This window comes from Heteronotia binoei, chromosome 3, assembly GCF_032191835.1.
Source record: "Heteronotia binoei isolate CCM8104 ecotype False Entrance Well chromosome 3, APGP_CSIRO_Hbin_v1, whole genome shotgun sequence".
Lineage (NCBI taxonomy): Eukaryota > Metazoa > Chordata > Lepidosauria > Squamata > Gekkonidae > Heteronotia > Heteronotia binoei.
This window is the reverse complement of record NC_083225.1, coordinates 22,647,892-22,662,709: the sequence shown is the minus strand read 5'-3', so window position 1 is coordinate 22,662,709 and position 14,818 is coordinate 22,647,892. Positions and strand designations below refer to the sequence as shown.

The 14,818-nt window shown below is 49.5% G+C and overlaps 1 protein-coding gene across 1 annotated transcript in view; it reads right to left on the bottom strand.

Moving 5' to 3' along the window:
* VWA8 (von Willebrand factor A domain containing 8) overlaps positions 1–14,818 on the bottom strand; it is a 106,606-nt gene that overhangs the window by 10,283 nt on the left and 81,505 nt on the right. Inside the window, exons 35-39 of the mRNA XM_060233579.1 lie at positions 12,352–12,433; positions 8,854–9,058; positions 5,236–5,344; positions 1,114–1,270; positions 613–721 (exon numbers count right to left, since the gene is read on the bottom strand). Of these exons, the coding sequence (XP_060089562.1) occupies positions 613–721; positions 1,114–1,270; positions 5,236–5,344; positions 8,854–9,058; positions 12,352–12,433 (662 nt within the window). The remainder of the gene's footprint in view (positions 1–612; positions 722–1,113; positions 1,271–5,235; positions 5,345–8,853; positions 9,059–12,351; positions 12,434–14,818) is intronic.

The window sequence follows — 14,818 nt, the reverse complement described above, 5'->3', positions numbered from 1 at the left end:
CGCCCCCACAGCCCAGCCCTTGAAGGAGGCTCACCCTCTTCTCAGCCCTGAATAAGCTCTGCTGTTTCAAGTCCTATTTCCGTGCAAGAAACCAGAACTTGAAGCAGGATCCCTGAAACCGCATCACGTCCAAAGAGAACAGCCCTGCAGCGGCACCTGCCACAGACAACTCTCCGTTGTCCTCAGCAAAGCTGGAAGAGACATCGGGGGGGGCCTGGTGAAGTTCCAGCACACAGAGTCACCACTCACTGGCCGCAGTGTGGGCAAAGAACAGATTCATCGTTGGGAGTCCAACTGAAATCCAAATCCTCGCTGAAATCAAAGCCAAGACTGTAAGCTGGGATTTAGCTCCTGAGTGCAATCTCACAGTCTTCTCGGTCATTTACTGGATCCGTTTTTACAGCCAGTTTGATTCCGCCTGCATTTTTGCATATAAAATACAGCTGTGCATTTTTTGGGATGATATGCAGTGCACCGGTTATGGAGTTATTTTCAGAGTCCTCCTCGCTTCCCCGCGAGCCCAGAAGGGAGTCCGCTGGCGGATGGGGAGGGCTGCCTCTGCCAGGGAAAGTGGAAAAGCCCCGCGTGGCCCCAGAAGCCCCGAAGCTTTACCTGCAGGCTGTCCAAGATGACGCGGAGCAACTGAACTTGCCGTCGAACGGCCCCAGAGAACCTCTCGTACGTTGCTGCGTCATATTCACTCATCTTGATCTCCTTGAGCCTGAAACGGGACAAAGAAGGGGCCCTGAGCTGGGCTTCCAGGATTCCACCCACATGCTGGGTTATACCAGACTGACAAACTACGCCTGGCAGAACGCAGCAGCCCCAGGAGGATCCACCGACTAGAACTGAGATTAGAGTTCTTTGGGAGGTGGTGGGCTCTCCCTTCCATACAGAGGTCAGATGGCTATCTGACAGAGTGGTCCCTCTCACAGGACTTCAGCCTCACAAACCTCTTCCTGTTCTTCTGGAAATCGGCTGCTCTGCCTTTCAAGGTTTAATGAAGCCAACCTGGAATTTAGTATTTTAAAAGGACAGAAGTTGGGCGTGGAATTTCATTCTAAAAAATGTGTCAGTTCCAGGAACAGAAATATTGACCGGGCAACTGCTGACCTCTGTTTAAAAGCCTTTTCGCCCATCTCTCTGGCGGCTCTCTTCACTTCTTCAGGCACAGCGTCTTTCTCCGCCTGAGACACCTGGTACACCTTGTGGCCAGCATCCAGCCGGTACGGCCCCCCTTTGCCCCCCAGGCCAGCAGTGTCTCTCCCACCTGGAAGGCAATCAGGAAGGGGGAAAAAGCTTTTATTTTGAAACAGAGACTGTGCGTTTGGGAATGGATGACTGGGCATAAGAAGAAGAAGATATTGGATTTATATCCCGCCCTCCACTCCGAAGAGTCTCAGAGCGGCTCACAATCTCCTTTACTTTCCTCCCCCACAACAGACACCCTGTGAGGTGGGTGGGGCTGGAGAGGGCTCTCACAGCAGCTGCCCTTTCAAGGACAACTCCTGCCAGAGCTATGGCTGACCCAAGGCCATTCCAGCAGGTGCAAGGGGAGGAGTGGGGAATCAAATCCGGTCCTCCCAGATAAGAGTCCGCACGCTTCACCACTACACCAAACTGGCTCTCCAAATCAGCAGGTGGTGCACACAAATATCCTTGCAGATCTCAAAGGTACCCCAAAGCCAGCCTAATCCATATAACTGCTGGTTGATCCCAAAACCCTTTCACTTTTCTTGCCTCTACTTCTGAGGCGCTGACAGACCTGTCACCCTAGGCCAACCTCCTTTGCTCTAGTAACAACGTTCCCATAGTGCACTGCTCCTTATTTGCGGCACACTGCAGTTAAGATTTCTATTTGAAGAAGAAGATGAATGGATGGTCCTTTTTCTGATGGGAGGGGCTCAACTGTATCCTCATCTGTTCTGACTGATTCTAACGTTCAGAGTCCTTTAGCTGGACTTGCACTCTTGAAACCACATCTCTCCGAGACGTCTGGACTATTTTTTGGATAGTCAACCGATCTGTAAATGTAATCAATAGGGGAACATCTGGCCCAGGCCAGCCCGATCTCATCAGAGCTTGGAAGCTAAGCAGAGTTGGCCCCGGTTACTCCTTGGATGGGGGACGCCCAAGGAAGCCCACGGTTGCTACACAGAGGAACCCAAGAGCAAGCCACTTCTGAACGTTTCTCGACATGAAAGCTCGACACCGTCAGCAGAGTCAACTGGGACTTGGTGGCCCTTTCTATCACAAAGGAGGCATCTAATTCCACAAAGACACCCAGGCAGGTCAAGAGGTTTGTCAAGAGTCACTCCATCTTTGTTCCTCTTGCCACATGTATCTAAATGGCTAACAGTTATACAATGCGAATGCTGTGCTTGCTATGCTGGCTGATTGCTTTGAAGCATCCCCACTGCTTATCTGGAGGGAGGGTGGCATGTCTGGGAACTCGCACGTTACTATGCAACCAAAGTCAGAGAAGCTGGTGGAGATGTGGCCGAGGGGGTAGATAACAGGCAACTGGGGTGATGATAGAATAGGAGGGAACCCGCGCAAAACCCCCGCTGCAGCTTGGCGCGCTTGGCTTGAATGGTAACTGTCAGGGCAAGGGGTTATAAGAGCGGGGAACTGGCAGGAGAGCCAGTTCCAACAACGCCTGTACCTGCCTATGATGCTGGAATAAAGAGCTTGAACTTTACTTGTCTGTCCCTTGCCTCTGGGTCTGGCAAGGTTAAGTGGGTTGAAATCAAATCAAAAGGGTTTTCAGCTAAACATTACAAAGAATTTCCTGATATCAAAGATTTCAGGTTTTCACGGCTGGTATCATCATTAGGGTTTGTAGAATCTTTCGGGCTCAAGTGCCGTGTTCTACTGGAAAAAGTTTTTCTTCCAGACGTTTCGTTCTCAGCTGCGGAGAACATCCTCAGTGGCGTTGCAGTCCTTATCACCACCCTTCCAGGAAGCCCCACCAAACAATGGGTACATTCACAAATGAATTGCCCTCTCACCACACCCCCTCCAGCCTAGAAATAGCAGCTCTCCAGCAGCCCTAGCCTCACTCAATGCACAGCAGCCAAGAAGGTCAGAACGCCTGCTCCGGCTGCAATGCCACTGAGGATGCTCTCCGCAGCTGAGAACAAAACGTCTGGAAGAAAAACTTTCTCCAGTAGAACACGGCACTTGAGCCCGAAAGATTCTACAAACCCTAATTTCCTGATAGTTAGAGCAGTTCCTCAGTGGAACAGGCTTCCTCCCTGGGAGGTGGTGGGCTCTCCTTCCTTGGAGGTTTCTAAAAGAGACTAGGTGGCCAACTGACAGCAAGGCTGATTCTGTGAACTGAGGCAGATCATGAGAAGGAGGGCAGGAAGGGCTGCATCAGTGCTGAGTTCTCATGGCCCTTTCTTACATGCCCAGGGAAATGCTGCTCACCTCTGTGGGGTCAGGAAGCCATTTTTCTCCTTGCCAGTTTGGCCAGGGATCCTGAAGGGATTTTTGCCCTGTTCTGGGCATGGAGCCTGCAGGGGTCACTGAGGATGTTGTGGGAGAAGTATTTGTGAGTTTCCTGCATTGTGTAGGGGGTTGGACTAGATGACCCCGGAGGTCCCTTCCAACTCTATGATCCTACAGTTGTAGACTACAAAGTCTCCACTCCCACCAGTTATGCTTCATGGTGTGATGGCAAAAGGCTCTCCCAGCTGTCTTGCAGACGCATCCACAAGCTCATAGGAATATAAAACCATCAGAAGAGCTCTGCTGGATCGGACCAATGAAGGTCTCTCTAGTTCAGCCTCCTGTCTCACTCAGTGGCCAACCAGCTCCACTGGAGGGCCCACAACAGGGCAGAGAGGCTGAGGCCTTCCCTTGAGAAGAACATCAGAAGAGCCCTGCTGGGTCAGACCAGTGAAGGTCCATCTAGTCCAGCATCGTGTCTCACACAGTGGCCAACCAGCTCCTCTGGAGGGCCCATAACAGGGCAGAGGGGCCGAGGCCTTCCCTTGAGAAGAACATCAGAAGAGCCCTGCTGGGTCAGACCAGTGAAGGTCCATCTAGTCCAGCATCGTGTCTCACACAGTAGCCAACCAGCTCCTCTGGAGGGCCCATAACAGGGCAGAGGGGCCGAGGCCTTCCTCTGATGTCTCCTCCTGGCTCTCAGAGTGAGAGGATTAGTGCCTCCGAATGTGGAAGTTTCCTCAGTCACCCTGGCTAGCAGCCATTGCTGGACTTCATCAGTCTATCTAATCTCTTTTTCAATCTGTTTATTCCTGTGGCCATCAGCACATCCAGAGGATGGCAGCGAATTCCACATTCGAACCACTCTCTGTGTCAAGCAGGATCTCATTTTGCCTGTCCTAAACCTGAAGCTCATTTACTATGCCAGTAAATGGACTTGAAACCCTAGACTGGTTTGCACCCAAATACGGACAGCTGGATGCAATTTGTAGGGGGCCTGGCTGCCTTTTCAGCACTTGGAAGTGCCACTTGGGCTACTCAGAAAGTAGCAACTGCTAATGCATCTAAGAAGGCAGGAATTTCCTAATATAAATATACACATATGGGTTCAGAAACAGTCTTGTTTACTTTGAAGAAACTAAATTCTTTACAAATGTTAAGCGCTGGGCTAATGGGTGGTGGGGAGAGCTGCTGTTCAAGTCACTCTGATCCATGACTAGAATCAGCCAGCCCCCAGTGCTGTTGGCATTCCTGGCCCAAGAGAATAAGCAGTGCAAACAGAGAGGGAGACAACACGCCACGACCTCAACAGAACACGGCACTCCCTGCCAGCCCTGGGTCTGTCTCTCCCAATGATCCCGCAGAGCCCTGGAGCCCCTTCGAGACCAAGGAAGTTTCCAGGGCAGGAGCTTCTGAGAGTCAAAGGTCCCTCTCGTTGGTCTTATATATGAACATATGAAGCTGCCTTCTACTGAATCAGACCCTGGGTCCATCAAAGTCAGTATTGTCTTCTCAGACTGGCAGCGGCTCTCCAGGGTCTCAAGCTGAGCTTTTTCACACCTATTTGCCTGGACCCTTTTTAGTTGGAGATGCCAGGGATTGAACCTGGGACCTTCTGCTTCCCAAGCAGATGCTCTACCACTGAGCCACCATCCCTCCCCATCCCTCTCGACTCTTGTAGTCCTGCTGGAGACCAACACGGCTGCCACCCTCCCCCCCACCGCCAAACAACCTGGAGGTAGCCCCTGAGAGATGCCATCGGTGGACATCATGATCCTTTACCTGTCCCACCAGCCCAGGTGTTTCCACCAACGTGAGGAGCATTGTCCACATCTACTTTCCCGTGCTTTGGAGAACTGACATCCAAGCCGCTGTCTCGCTCGATGGTTATCTGAGGAGGCAAAAAATGTGGCGAAGAGGGTTAATTCATCACGCCCTATTTATAAGATGTCACCACAGAACAGATATGACTGGATCCTAAAGGAGGGATGATAACATTCCAAAGTAACGTTCCGGGGAAGGAAAAGACGTTAGTGCTTTATCTGGGGCATCAAAAAGCACGCACAAGTCAAAGTCCGTCATGCCAAGCTGGAGCTGGGTGGCCCAGCCCTTCCCCGTGCTGCTTAACCACTGCAGGAAACTCTGGGCTCCCTCTAGGACTCATAGGGCCCTCCTGGCCATGGGGGGGTGGGGGGGGGAATGGAGGCTGGGGAGGGCAGGGACCTCTTGGTGGGGGCCTCCAGAGCAGGTGTTTCCTCCAGGAGAGCCAGTTTGGTGTAGTGGTTACGTGCACGGACTCTTATCTGGGAGAACTAGGTTTGATTCCCCACTCCTCCACTTGCACCTGCTGGAATGGCCTTGGGTCAGCCATAGCTCTGGCAGAGGTTGTCCTTGAAAGGGCAGCTGCTGTGAGAGCCCTCTCCAGCCCCACCCACCTCACAGGGTGTCTGTTGTGGGGGAGGAAGGGAAAGGAGATTGTGAGCCGCTCTGAGACTCTTCGGAGTGGAGGGCGGGATATAAACCCAATATCTTCATCTTCTTCTTCTCCAGGGGGAGAACTGATCTCTGCAGTCTGCAGCTGAGCTGTGATTCTAGGCGATCCCCAGGCCCCACCTGGAGGCTGCTGGCATCCCAGGCTAGCTTCCGGCTGCAAATGAGACACTGGCAACTGACCAGGGAGTTAAAGGGCCATCCCAAACCCCTCATTTTGTCAGTCCTTCCAACTGAATAAACTGGAATGACTGGGGAGATAATGAGCCCTCCCCCCCCCTCCCAGAACTCAAAAGAGCAGAGGCAGGAGGCTTAAAATGCTGGCTCAGCATTGCGCTAATCTGAGTCTCTTCCCTTCGACAAGGTGAGATCTCTGCCAAAAACAAAGCACGAGTGGAATACAACCCTATACTTCGGTAATAAACTACTGTGCTTTCCCCCAAGGGTTTAGAGTGCAAAAATCAACCTAGTTTTCAAGCAACAAGAAATACGAAGGATCTGGGAAATGAAGTTTTACAAAATACCAAATCAAAATAAACAATTCTTTGACGCAATTCGTATCATTGACATGAATCGCCGAATGCGTTGGGAATGTTGAGGGTTGTCAGAACGCGTTGGACAACCCTTGGAAATGTCAAGGGTTACAATAAAAAATCCCACTTGACCCAGGAAATTAACCCTGTAGACCGAAAAACAGGCTCTCCAAAGTTAGTTGCTGCGATGCTGTATTTAGTTTCATTTTTCAATGAGAAACAGGCCCTGCGAGTGGCAGAACTCCCAACGCGCGCCCCCTCCCCAAGTAAAAAATTTCGCACATGCAAAGCGCGCGGCATGATGGCATCAGTGACGTCACCGCACTGGGCACTCAACGTCACTCTTTCGGCTCTGTGTGTGTGTGTGTGTGTGTAACTTTTTTTGGCCACTGTGTGACAGAGTGTTGGACTGGATGGGCCATTGTCCTGATCCAGCATGGTGTCTTTGATGTTTTTATAGGACATTGACATGATCCAACATGGCTTCTCTTATGTTCTTATAGGCCATTGGCCTCATCCAGCATGGCTTCTCTTATGTTCTTACACGTGGCCTTTCTCTCCCCTGCCGCCCTCAGAGGACACCGGGAGAGGGAAGCGCAGCTCTTTTGGCTCTCAGGGATCGGGTCCAAAGAGTGGCAGAGGCTCAGGGATGGCACAAGTGGGGAGGGGGTGTGCTAGGAGCCGGCGCCCTAGGCGATCACCTAGTTCGTCAACTCCCACTCGCAGGCCCTGGCAAGAAAATACAGGCCAAGGACTATTATACTATGGAAATAAATGGAAAATTGTTTAACTGGAAGAGTCATATGTAGAGCAAGAACAACAGCTATCCTTTTTGGCTGATCTTACAGACTGTTAATATCTCTCATGTTTTAAAAGTTTCATTCTAGGACTGTGAGGGATTCTCTTGGTTTTCAACTGCTTGGCTACTGGGAGTTTTGTTGCTGGGAGCAGCAAGCAAATCAGCTCCCTTCTCAGAAGCTCTCTTTGCATTTGATTCTGTTCTAGCAGGTTTCCCATTTCAAAGTCAGGATCCAACCATTTTAATTGCCCCTCTGGCTGAGGTTTTTGTCGCAGCCTCATGGCCCAGCCCTGCCCTGTCTCTTTGCTCGGCTCGGGCACCGGCAGCCCAGACTGCAGGCGGCAAGACTCGGCATCTCACATTTCAGACTCCATGTTCTCAGCTGAGTAATAACAGACAATTATTTCATTTCCAATCTGGTCCTTTCCCCACTGTTTCTCTGGAAAGAATCCCAACAGCAGACTTGGGAATATTCTGATCAAGACTTGGCTGGTTTATTTGATGCAGGCGGGGCTAAGAGAAGCTTAATGAAAGGATCAGACTTTTCTCCTGCATCAGTCACATCAAGGGATCTAAATAGCCCACTGAGGAGGAAATCTGAGTTGTTAATTTAAACCTGCAGGTTGTTAATGCAAACCTGCCTTTGTCTCCTTTGGGGGATTTGTAGCTGCCATTCGGGTTTTGTGCAGTCACACGGAGGGGAAGCCTCCAGAGAGCTGGGAGATAGCTGGGAAACCCCAGGAGGGGTCAACAGGAGTCAGCTGCGACTTGAGGGCCCACCAAAAGGTTTGGGCAGCACAGTTTAATATTTGGTCAGTAGATGGCGCTGACGCTTGCCTGTGGACCAGGGCACCAGATGGCAGGAGCTGAGTCATAACAACACCATAAATGGGCTACTGGAAGCCTTTTTTCTCATGACCTGTGAAAAACTGTGGGTGACCTCATCGGCCAGAGCCTGTCAGCAGCCGCACAAGATCCTGTAAACACAAGACATTTGCAGAGAAGCTGAGCGGCCCAGAAAAGACAACCAGCAGAAGCTTCTTGGCTTTCCCCATCCTGGGACTTTGAGCTCCCCCCACAACCGTTACAGGCAGACGGTCGAAGACAAATGAGGAAGGATTTATACACCCACTTTCTGTCAAGTAGAAGCCAAGACTAAAAAGCAGCTGCATGCATGCAAGTATTGCAACTCTCTTTGCTGCAATTAATGTTCTCCTTTGTATGCTCTTTTGGGCCAGGCCAGACATTGGACCCAGGAAGCTGTAGGAGACCCCAGCCGCCCTTCCCTGGGTTCGGAGTCACAATAAACACAAGCAGGCCTTTGGCTGGAGGGGGCCAAAGAGCAAGAAGCAAAAGCTCCCTTCTGTTGAGCCGGCTGGCCAATCCCAAACCAGCTGCAGGGGCTCCTTTGAAAGAAGGTTCCGGCACAGGGAGTTCCACGCAGCCCTGCCAGCCACTGCGGCAGTGCCGGACCTGAACTAGCTTCTCTTACAAGGCTGCTCCAGCCCCATTCAGGAGACGAAAAACGCAATGAGCAGAATTTGCAGGCTGCCTTCCTCTGCACACGACACCCCCTACCTGCACGGGTCTGCCGTCCTCTTGCCCAATCATGTTCCTCCATTCCTGGAGGGATCTCTTCAGGCTCTCGAAGCTGGTCTCCCAGAGCCTGACGTTGCCCCCCATATCCACAGTGACCACACCGGATTCGCCGAGCTTTGCCAAGAGGACGTCTGTGTCAGAAATCACGGACAGCCACGAAGTATAGGGAGTCAGGGAGGTTGACCTGAAAGCCAAAAGAAGGGAGGAGAAGGTGAAGCAGGGTGAGACTTTGAACGAGGTGCAACCAGAACATACCTGGATCCCTCCCAGGGACAGCAGGGGGCTCAGGTGTGGAAGGAAGGGCTGCTTCCCCCTTCTTGGTCCAGCTATTATGCCGCCCAAAGAAGCTTTAGTGCCAAAGGCTGAATCCCTGGCTGAAGGATCCTTCAACAGTGCCAGGTTCCCATGTCACAAAAGTGTCTTTAGCTGGATGACCAGTGCCAAGAGAGATGTCATGTTTGGGCCTGAGGGGTGGGGAGGGTGCGGACAACCAGTCTGCCCCCCTCCCAACCATAGGCTGCAAATGGCTCTCTTAAAGAGAGGCACAGAGACATCGCAGCACTCCTCAGGCCAAGATGCACAGGATCCAACCCTCAAGTGTTTTGCAGTTTTACAGGCACCGGGTTCAAATTAAAGCTGTGATCATAAAACGGGTGTCCCTGCACAGGAGAGGTCCCCTGCAGCCTGGGTCCTCAGCACAGCTATCAAGCCCCCTGGAGGGGGGAAACAGCCCCCCCCCGCTGCCCTGAGGCCCTCTGTCAGGAGAAGCTGCCCTGAGCCCTTGGGGGCAAAGGCTGCAAGAGGCTTGCAAGTTCAGCCTTGGGTTGGACCGTCTTGCCCCTGCCTTTCACTCCCCAGCCGGAGCTGCAGTGGCAGCCATGGGAGAGAAGTTCTGGGTTCTTCTGCCTTGTGCCCAGCTGTGCACCTGCTCAGTAGGGGCACTGAGTCCTCCCCAAAGTCAGGGCGACCAATCAGAACAGCTCTTTGCCATGATACACTTGGTTGCTTGCAGAAGACAAGGGCTTAGAGCAGGGATGGGCAAACTTCCTTAACATAAGAGCCACACAGAATAAACGTCAGATGTTTGAGAGCCGCACAATATGAATGTCAGATGTTCAAGAGTCGCAAGACAGGAAGGGTGGTAATAAAGGTTGGGAAGAAAACAAATAGATGGGAGAGGGAGGGAGAGGTGGAAAGAAAGCAACTTTAACTTTAAATGCATTCTCCAAGCTGCCAGTTAGCTTAGCTTGGAGAAGTGATTTAAAGAGACAAATGGCTTCTCCAAGCCAGCCAATTGGGCAGTGGGGGCCTTGAGAGCCATAAAAATATGTGTGAAAGAGCCACATGTGGCTACTGAGCCATAGTTTTGCCTCCCCTGGCTCAGAGAGTCAGGGGGACTTGCAGTGGCTGGATGCCTAGCCTGGCATGGTAGCAACATCACCAGGGACACCTCCGGAAGGCATGTCATTGCATTGTGGGATGCTCTGGGATTTGGGCAAAAGCCCTATAGTAGAAGCTGGTTTTTCCATAGAGTTTTTGCCCAAATAGCAGAGGACCTTGTGTCACTGGTGATGCAATGACGTCACCGAGTTGCTGGGCTTCCCTCACTGGCCAGCTGATCAGTGGGAGGGGGCAGCAGCTGGGGGCGGGGCCTGGCAGCTCTACTGGGGCTTCTCCAGAATGCTCTCAGAATGCAAAACTCCTCAGGAGAAGCGGTCCCACCTCCGAGGCAGCTGGAGATGCTTCTAGTTCATTTGAAGAAGAAGAAGAAGATGATGATTTTGGATTTATATCCCGCCCTCCACTCCGAAGAGTCTCAGAGCGGCTCACAATCTCCTCTCCCTTCCTCCCCTACAACAGACACCCTGTGAGGTGGGTGGGGCTGGAAAGGGCTCTCACAGCAGCTGCCCTTTCAAAGACAACCTCTGCCAGAGCTATGGCTGACCCAAGGCCATTCCATCAAACGCGGTTCTCCCAGATAAGAGTCCGCACACTTAACCACTACACCAAGCCGGCTCTCCTTGAGTTGGTCAAGAAGAGCCTGGCGATTAAATTTAACGCATGGCACAAGAAACTTAAAAGGAAAAAACACGAAGAAATACTTGCGAATCTTAAAGTTAAAGAAGACTCTCTTAAGAAGGATCCTAATATCAAGACTTTGAAGAAGGAGATACAGTTTTTACAACATCAGTTAAATCTCTTGGGAACATTTTTCCATGTATGGTGGTTGTGTAAAAGTGTAAAGGAATTTTGGACGAAAGTTTATGAAACACTTCAAAAAAGTTGCAGCCCTGGCCTTACTCAATGCACAGCAGCCAAGAAGGTCAGAGCGCCTGCTCCGGCTGCAACGCCACTGAGGATGTTCTCCGCAGCTGAGAACGAAACGTCTGGAAGAAAAACTTTCTCCAGTAGAACACGGCACTGGAGCCCAAAAGATTCTACAAACCCTAATGATGATGCCAGTCGTGAAAACCTGAAATCTTTGATAACTTCAAAAAATGTTAAAAACTATCATTCCTTTTAAGCTAGAGCTGTTTCTATTAAATTTATTGCCAGACAAATTGGGGAAAGTTGAGAAACATTTACTAGTTTACGTTAATACAGCTGCGAGGATTTTGTTAGCGCAGTATTGGAAAAGAACTGAAATGCCAACAACGGATGAGTTAATAGTAAAAGTAACTGATACTGTTGAAATGGATAAACTTTCTAATTTGTTAAGAACTAGACCTAAGAAGCATGTTGGTGTAAACTGGAATTTATTTTATGAGTGGTTAACAAAGGGATGAATCATTAAAAGTTGAGAGAGATAAATGAACGTCTCCAAAACAGGAGATGACGTATGTATGCTCATCGAGAGGTGGGAATCTATTTTTCTTTTGGATATAGACATCTAGCTGTATTTAAGAATGTGAGGTTGTAGGCAAACATATCTATAGTAAGTGTTGCCGTATCTCCTTTCTCCATTTATGTTTCTACTTGTTGCATTTGTATGTTTTTGTTTGTATTTGTTATTGTTCGTCACTGGTCATTTGATAATAAAAAATATAAACTGGCAAAGAGCCTGAGGTTTCTGCATGCCTTTGGGCTGCTCCACAAGAGGAGGAGTCTAACCTCTAGCCCGGGCCACCCTGCACACAGCTGCCTGTCTCTGCCCCCAACTACCCTGAAAAGAATGGGGGCTTTTGGATGCAGCCCCAAGGACAGCCTGCATTCAAATAAACCCAGCACTGTGTGGATCGGACGTTACCTTCTGCTCACACTAAAAGCTTGGAAAAGGGCTCTATATTTCCTTTTCATAAGCTATACCGAAAGCAGCCCAAAGAAGGAAGTGGAAACATTACCAAATGTAGAACGAACTTTCATAATACAAACACAGTTTTTTTTTTCAAAATGTTTCAGATCTGAAAGGAACAGATGTGTCACGATGCATAATGTAGTCCAGTGGCTTCCAAAACTGAGAAGACAACATTCAGTTACCTGGGAACAGGTATATATTTAAGTTTCTTGATCGTAAGGTCTGTTATCTCCAAATATCCAGCAGTCTGAGGAGGGGTGACATCTGCAGAAAGGAATGTGGGGAATTGGTTAACGGGGAATTCCTTCATGAAATCACATGATCTGTGTCTCACAGGAACCTTCTCCCAGTGTCGTGTCAGGAGGAAGAAAAACAGAAAAGCAATGCTAATGACTGCCTCAGATGTGAGCTCCCATTAAATGAAGAAGCAACGGCAAGCAAAGGAAGAAAGAGCAATCTTTTTTTGTGTGTGAAAGCAATTTTTATTATTCTGCAATATATTGTAATAATACTCATCTATTATTAACAGCTTAGTACCAATACATTACATTTCCACCTCCCTCCCCCGCTTTTCGCGACTTCCACCGGTGCATTTTAATTAAAATACTAAAAAGAAATAAAAGGTAATTTTAACATTTTAAGAATCTTCATAAAAAATCTCATAACTATAATGAATTAAAAATAAAGAAAAAACCATTTACTACGATTATCATCCATCTTCATTATAATCCTTTAGTCCTTATCCCAAAAATAAGATTGAAGAGATATACATTCCCATAGTCTCATTTTAAACTATAATCCTTATCAAAATAAGTTCAGAGAGAGAAAAAAAAGGTAGTCTCATTTTTTAACTATAGTCCATTTACTATCCCCCTAGCATTCAACTATTGTCAAAAATCACCAAATGTCCTTTAACCTTCCATTGTTTTTCAACATATTTCTGAAATTTTCCCCACTCATTTTTAAAGTTCTCTACATCATATTCTTTTAAGATTCTTGTAAGCTTGTCCATTTCACTCCAATGCATAACTTTCATAATCCAGTCCCATTTTTCCAGTACTTCGTCTTGCTTCCACATTGAAGAAAGAGCAATCTTGATGCTATAGCTCAGGGGTTCCCAACCACCAGGCCCACGGACTGGAACCACACCACCCCTGCTGACCGGGGACCCAGGCAGATGAAACAAGCAGGGAGGCAGCCTTGGAGCAAGGCCACGCCCACTCTTTTGTCCACCTGGGTCCCTCCCGGGCTGGTGGAAGAGGCAGTGCTGCTGCGATCTTAGCCTACCCCTCAGTTACAGACCCCCCACCAATCAGCTGATTGGCAGGGGTCTTTAAATGGGAGGGGGAGGCAGACTGGCCTTCAGCTGCCTGGCCACCTAGCGAGGAGGTGGCAGAAACAGCCCCAGTCTTCCCCCCCATTTAAAGACCCCCATGGGGGCCAGGAACAGGGCACAGGCAGGGGGGCAGCCTGGGATAGCAAAATCTCAGTGCTGCCCCTCCCCCTTGGTACGTGGAAAAATTGTCTTCCACAAAACCGGTCCCCGATGCTGAAAAGGTTGGGAGCCACTGCTGTAGCTGCTGCTGTCAACAAAGAATATAAATAAGAGTTAATTAGGCCTCCTTGCCTGTCATCTAAATTTGTCATCCACGAACTCTCTGGTGAAAGCACATTTGAAGAGCATTTCACAATAGAGGGCTTGGGGGAGGCTGAATGCTAAAAAGAGGTGTTTGTGGACTCAAACTGGTTCTCCTTCAGGCCAACTAACTGCATTTCCCCACTCTCTGGTGGGGATCCAGTGCACCTGAACTGCTAGAGACAAAAAGCTCCTTTGAAGGATGTCATAAACTTGACACAGGACACGGCAGAGACTCTCCTTCATCCACACATAAAGTCAATACCTGTGAACTCAGAGGCCACAACAACACCCCCCCCCCTCCAATTCTGCAGCCGTTATTTTTTTCTTTTGCCAGCCCAGCCTCCAGGATCCCCTGATCAAGGAAGAGAAGGGCACAGGAAGAGAAGCAGAAACGGTCACATGAACTCTTTCCTCCCTGTGAGGAGCGATTCACGAAAGCTCCTTCCCGTTCATCTTTCAGCTGCTGCTGGACTCTTGCTCTTTTTTGCTGCTACAGACAGACCAACATGGCTTCGCCTCCACATTGTTTTTACTCCCGCTGGGGAAATAATATGGATACTGCAAAGCTTTCCACAGCTACAGTAAATGGTGGTTCCGGGCAGGTGGTGGTGGCTTTCTCCAGACGGAAAATGCCAGGGGAGGAAATGGTTAACGTTTTCTTTCTATCCACTCACTATTTCCCTCCTTCATAAAGCATCAGCAGGGAAAAAAACTACGGCATTTGGAAAGTGGAACTGGGCACTTGCAACAATACACACACAGGGTCTTACTTTCAGCTGCATGATTTCACACCACGAAACTGGGCTGCTAAAGAAGGCAACATGCAAGTGGAAAACTCATGTCATACATGAACCGCAAAGAACTGACGGCAAATATGCAGAGACCAGGAACAAGGCCTTTTGTGAGAATAAATACAACGGGCTCCAGAAAGAGGTGCACCAGCCTTGGGTACTCAGCGTCCATTTGCCGTGGCATAAGGCATCATCCCCTGCAGGTGGTTGATGCCTGAT